Source organism: Humulus lupulus, chromosome 1 (genome assembly GCF_963169125.1).
Source record: "Humulus lupulus chromosome 1, drHumLupu1.1, whole genome shotgun sequence".
Lineage (NCBI taxonomy): Eukaryota > Viridiplantae > Streptophyta > Magnoliopsida > Rosales > Cannabaceae > Humulus > Humulus lupulus.
In genome coordinates this window covers 189,856,966-189,862,675 of record NC_084793.1, presented here as the reverse complement: position 1 = coordinate 189,862,675, position 5,710 = coordinate 189,856,966, and the positions used below count along the sequence as shown (strand labels likewise).

Here is a 5,710-nt window from a genome sequence, read left to right as displayed (position 1 = left end):
ATTGGTGATATGGATCAAACAAATGAAAAAACCTGCCACGTATATGAGAAAATTATTAAGTATTACCTATAAGTATTTTTAATACATAAATAAGTTGGAACTCTATTATTTTTATATGACAGTATATAATCTTGTTACACGAGACTTCCCACAAATAACTATTATGATGAAAAATAAAGAGTAGATTTGAACATTGAAAGAGAGTCCCATGGTTTCTCCACCTTTATGCAATCTTGCCGCCAAAGCGTTCAAATTCCCTTAATAGGAATTAATTTAATACTCTTGTTGACTTCTTGAAAAAAATCTATCACCACGCTAGTATGCTATGATGAGTGTAGGTTGTGTAACATTATGCATACATATGCAACTATGCAAGTAATATGGTAAACCTTTTGGCCTAGTGTTCCCCGTATAAAGTGATGAAGCACGTATTTAAAAATAAATTAAAAAGCTATCAAGCAGGAATTATATGCAATATAATATATTTTCCTTAAAGTAGCTGTATAAAATCAGCACCCCATAATATCCTTATTTTTATGTAATACAGAAGACTGACAACATTAAAACTATAAATATACATGCACAAGTGTTTAGACGGCGATGTCAATTATGTAATAATATAAAAGAAATGAATAGTAATTCCTTTAAGAAAGTTGAGCAGTGGAAAATTTAGTCCTTTTAGGATTAGGTGCTTCTGTGATAGAGTCATCAGTTCTACATCCACTTAGTTCAGGCTCAACTACATGTTGATTCTTGATGAAACCAAATTTCTCTGCTTCATGGCGATATAATAAGTGGACACCGCACCTTTTCACATTGCCCTTGTAGGACTTCACATGACCTTGTTCCCAATAACTAAACTTTCCGAAAAAGAAGTCAAATGATGCCTCTATGGCATCAAGACAATGATTGTAATACTTATGTTGATACCACATGAACAGGTAATCTGAGCTGAAATTTGGGACTGCCTCAAATCCAGACTCAAATTCATTGAAGTTCCAAAGAAATTTTTGGTTTGCATCATCATTGGTTTTCAAAAGGAGTTCACAAAGAAAATCCATATTTTTTACGTCAGAATATGAGTCCTCTGCAACAACAGCGCATACTACAAAGCCCAAGAAGTCAGACTCGTCACATTCTAGAGAAAGCATCATACTAAATGAAGGCCCCTCAAATTGATAGTTGAACCAGTTTGGAATTTCACTTCCAGGACAGCACATGTTAACTGCAGAGTCCCAATCCTTGTGTGCAGAAACAGAAAAAAGTACAATAAAATTATGTTTTTTTTCCACTTTAAGATTATAATATAGGCAATACTAATTTTGATAAATAACAAAAAAGACATACCACGATTTCTTCCTGCGGTTCAAATCCTATAGCCATGCGCAAAACTCTAAGCTGGAATTCAATTACAATGTTGTTATGTGCATTCTGATCCAATTGTATACACTCCAAAAATAATAAACACTCAGTAGTTTGGTCACTTGTATGATAGTCATTGCCATGGCCTTGTGTGAGTTCCATTTGTGAATTTGACACCATTTGCAGTGATGTGCATCCTCTTGCATCAAGAAACTCCAAAGACAAGGGAAGCTCGGGTAAATATTGAAGGTTCTGACAATTCTTTATGTGAAGAGAATCCAATGTAGAAAGCCGTTTGATGCTTGAAGGGATTTCTAATATGTTAGACTCACTAAGGTCTAGTGAAGTCAAAGAAAGTAAACTAATAGAGTGAGGCAAACTTTCAAGTTTTGAGCAATTAGTAAGAATGAGTTGATTAAGGCAACTCAATTGGCAAATGTTGTCCAGAATAGACTTGAGATTCTCACATGAATCTAGGTCTAATGTCACAAGACTACTCAGATAACCAATAGATGATGGTAATTGTTCAATCCCAGTTCCCCTTAAGTAAAGTTCTGTTAAGCTTTCCACAGGCCACATGATTTCTGGGATGTTCTTCAAATTTGAGCATTGACAAAGATAAATATTGCTAAGAGACTTCAATTGAAAAATGTCGATTGGGAGACACTCTAACCTTTTGTTGTCAGAAAGATTGATACTTTGGAGGTCAGGAAGACAGTTAATTGAAGAGGCAGGAACTTCTTCAATCGCTGTCCCGCAAAAGTCTAGTATTTTTATGTTCCTTGGAAGATTAGGAAACTTATCAAAAGATGAGCAGTGACGAAGCTCGAAATATTCCAAGGATTCAAGCTTATGAAAACTGGTTGGAAGATTTCTAAGGTGATTGCAGTCTTTGATAATCAAAGAAGAAAGATTTTTGAGATGACAAATTGATGAGGGTAATTCATTCACTTCAAGAGAGCCTAAGCCTAAAGACACTAGATTTCCAATTATCTCAGGAAAACTTTTAATTTTACAGCAGCCTTCAAGATTAAGAGTTCTGAGTGCTTTTGCATCAATTGTGTCTGGAAGACTACAGAGATTTTCACAGTAGCTCAGATTGAGATCAGTAAGCTTGTTAAGGTTTCGCAAACTCTGAGAAGGAACTTGGATCAAACTTGTACAAGATTCAAGGTTTATTCTCTCAAGATTTGGTGCACGAGAGAGATCTGGAAATTGAGTTAGTTGCTCAGAGCAACTAAGATCAATACTTTTCAAGTTTCCAAGATACTGTGAAAGAAGATAAATAAGAACAATAAGAACATATAACTAAATGCCTTTTGAAATCAAATATATATGGGCACATTCATACCTGAACATCGTTGCAAAGTTGCTTCAGCTTACTGTAAGGCATATCGAGTTCAACAAGATTCTGAAGCTTGAAAGTTGATGGTAAAGATTGTAAAGGATATTTGTCCCACTTGAGATATCTAAGTGAATGAGGAAAATACTCAAGACCTTGAGGAAGATGAACTTTGCGTTTCTTGATGTTGTAAGAGTTGAAAATTTTGAGTAATCTCAGGTCACTCATCTCTTTGAAAACTGTAGGTGCCAAATCTGCCTCATCATACACTTTAGATGAGTCAAGAAATATTCCTTGAATATTTGCAGTCCCCTGCCAGTGAGGTTATACAGCATATAAATATAATATGAGCATAAAAAAGAAATGTAAACGTCTCATTCAGTGGCACTTACTTCATTACTTTTTAGGACATTATAGCTATCTTGAGGAATCCACAACCTACTCCGCTTTCCAAGTTGATCTTGTGATTGTTGGCGAACAATTCTCCAACCCATTTCTTGAACCAAATCATGCATGCAAAGCTCGTCATTGAAACAATCGATAGTTACGAGACATCTATCAATGAGATTATCTATTCCTATACTTGCATAAAAACCACATTTGTTTAGTATATTCTCCACAAAATCTCTACATTTCCCTTTAAAAAAGCATGCAATATCAAGAAAGATATCTTGCTCTATTCTATCTAGTCCATCAAAACTTGTTCGTAACACATGTTGAATGTCATCAAGGGGAACTTCTTTAAACCGATTCAATGTCATCTCCCACTTCCCTTTGCTAGGAGAACAAAGTGTGCGAAGGTGAGAGCCCAAAACCTTAATAGCTAAAGGTATGTGTCCGGCATATCTGACAGCCTTTTTTGATAGCTCTACATAATCTTTCGTGGGACCATTTCCTCTAAAAGTTACCAAATTGAAAAGCCTGAGAGCTTCACCATCTTCTAATTGCTTAAGCTCGTAGGTTTCATTAGCTTCAATAGCTCTTAAAACTTTTGCATCTCTAGTTGTTACTATGATTCTAGTCCCATTGCCGAATCGGTCATTCTCACTATAACGATCACCAATTAAGTATTCCAATTGCATTGAGTTACTTATATCATCAAGAACAATGAGGACCTTCGCAGAACGAAGTCTGTCTCTAATGTAGTCTGGAAGAGATGGTGCTCCCCAATCTAGGCTTTCTTCTTCTTCTTTAAGTAATTTTGAAATAAGCATTTTCCTTAGTCTCTCCAATCCATATCTTTCGGATGCTTCCCTAACATTTTTAAGAAAGTAACAACTTTCGAATTGGTGAAAGAAACGACTGAATACTGCGTCAGCAAGAGTTGTTTTTCCAATGCCACCAATTCCCCAAATGCCCACTATACCAACATTTGATGAGCCTTTGGTATCGTTTAACAACAGCTTGATTTCTTTAATGTGTTTTTCAATTCCTATTAACCACTTGAAACCATTGCTTGACGATAAACGTCCCAATTTACTTATAACGTCTTCAACAATTTCCTTTATGAGTTTGGCCTCGGGCCTATATTACATAAGTTTAGTTTGTGAGAACATTATCTTTCTTTTTTTCTTCTAAATTGTTGCATTGAAAATTTAAAAGTGAGATTTTTCAATCAAATGGAATAAATTTTATACACTTTAACCAAAAAAAAATTGACCTTAAAAAGGAAAATGTCCATTACTATTCAAGCAGAAATGATAATTAATCAGGATATTGAAACAGTATTTTCTAAGAAAAATTCTAAATAATTATATATATAATGAAAACCTGATTCCTTGAGAACTCCACCCAGATAGATTAGCCGCCATTGTCAAAGCAGTTCTCCATTTGCCCACCACATCCAGTCTGTCCTTGAACTGTTCTTCATGTAGCCGAAAAGCCTCTTTATAGTCTCCTCCTTGTTTTCGTATATGAGATGGATCCACTTCATAAAAAATGGGCAGAACAATCTGATTGATTTCTTGGTGACATTTCATTATATGCACAAGTTCATTTAAGCACCACCACGAAGAAGCATAGTTTTTTGAGAAAATGATTATCGAAACCTTTGCCTTTTGGATTGCATCAACCACCGTAGATGATATATCTATTCCCTCCCCTCCGTCGAATCTTTTCTCATGATCTATGTAAGTAGTCTTGATCTTCTTTTGATCTAAAGATGTGAAAAGATGGCTTGTGAAGTGGTTGCTACTGGTATCCTCACCTCTAAAGTTGAGGAATACATCACAGTTCCTCATAATATGATTCTCAAAGCCCAAGAGCCCTCTCTCTTTCTCCTTATCTAGCTTTGTATATGATGAAGCTATGTGCCCCTGACTCTTGTGAGAAGGTGGACTACGGAATATACAGATTTATTTCAATACAACAACTTCACGCGCTCTTGTGTTTTTAAGAAAGTCAAATGTTGGCGATTTCATTGTGAATGATAATGATAATTGGTTAGGTAAGCATTTGGAAATGTGTTTTTGCAAAATATTTTTCAATAATGCTCGTATAGTATTTTGTATTTTAAAATCGTACATATTTATACTTAAATTCAAATTTAATTAATAAAATTTTACCAATTTAATCAAACTGCTGTCAATTATGTAAATTCCAAATTTAAATTTAATTACTTAATTACATATAACTGATAATAATTTAATCATATTGACAAAATTTTATCTATCAAATCTGAGTCTAGGTATCAAATATGTATAATTTTAAAATACAGGGTACCGTATGAGCATTATTGAAAACAGAAAGTATCAAAATGATATTTTACAAAAACATAGAATACATAGAATACCAAAGGAGTAAATTCTTATGATAATTTTCCACTATTATTACTGTCGTTTCCTCTATATTGAATAACTCTTACACCATTAAAAAGTTTTAGTTACAATTTAGTAATAAACACCGCATCATAGCCATAATAAGTGATAATATTTGTTCATATCGCCTTTAAAAAATTTACATTCACACAATAAGAGCACTCCCAATGGACGCTCTACTCTATCTTTT

General features: G+C 34.2%; 1 protein-coding gene across 1 annotated transcript; it reads right to left on the bottom strand.

Annotated features, from left to right (window-relative positions):
• Positions 1–457: 457 nt before the first annotated feature.
• Positions 458–5,084, bottom strand: LOC133801631 (disease resistance protein RPV1-like). Its single transcript, XM_062239881.1, has 5 exons — positions 4,475–5,084; positions 3,097–4,228; positions 2,714–3,016; positions 1,348–2,631; positions 458–1,241 (listed from the first exon to the last, which is right to left on the bottom strand). The coding sequence occupies exons 1-5, from the start codon at positions 4,942–4,944 to the stop codon at positions 645–647; spliced, it is 3,786 nt and encodes a 1,261-aa protein (XP_062095865.1). The 5' UTR covers positions 4,945–5,084; the 3' UTR covers positions 458–644.
• Between the last annotated feature and the right edge of the window lie 626 nt (positions 5,085–5,710).

Bases quoted from the DNA above. Each gene is read 5' to 3' on its own strand.
- LOC133801631 (XM_062239881.1), bottom strand. From the start codon at position 4,944: ATGAGGAACTGTGATGTATTCCTCAACTTTAGAGGTGAGGATACCAGT. The intron at 3,017-3,096 runs GTAAGTGCCACT...CCTCACTGGCAG, and splicing joins ATGTCCTAAAAAGTAATGAA to GGGACTGCAAATATTCAAGG. The intron at 1,242-1,347 runs GTATGTCTTTTT...TCTGCACACAAG, and splicing joins AACCGCAGGAAGAAATCGTG to GATTGGGACTCTGCAGTTAA.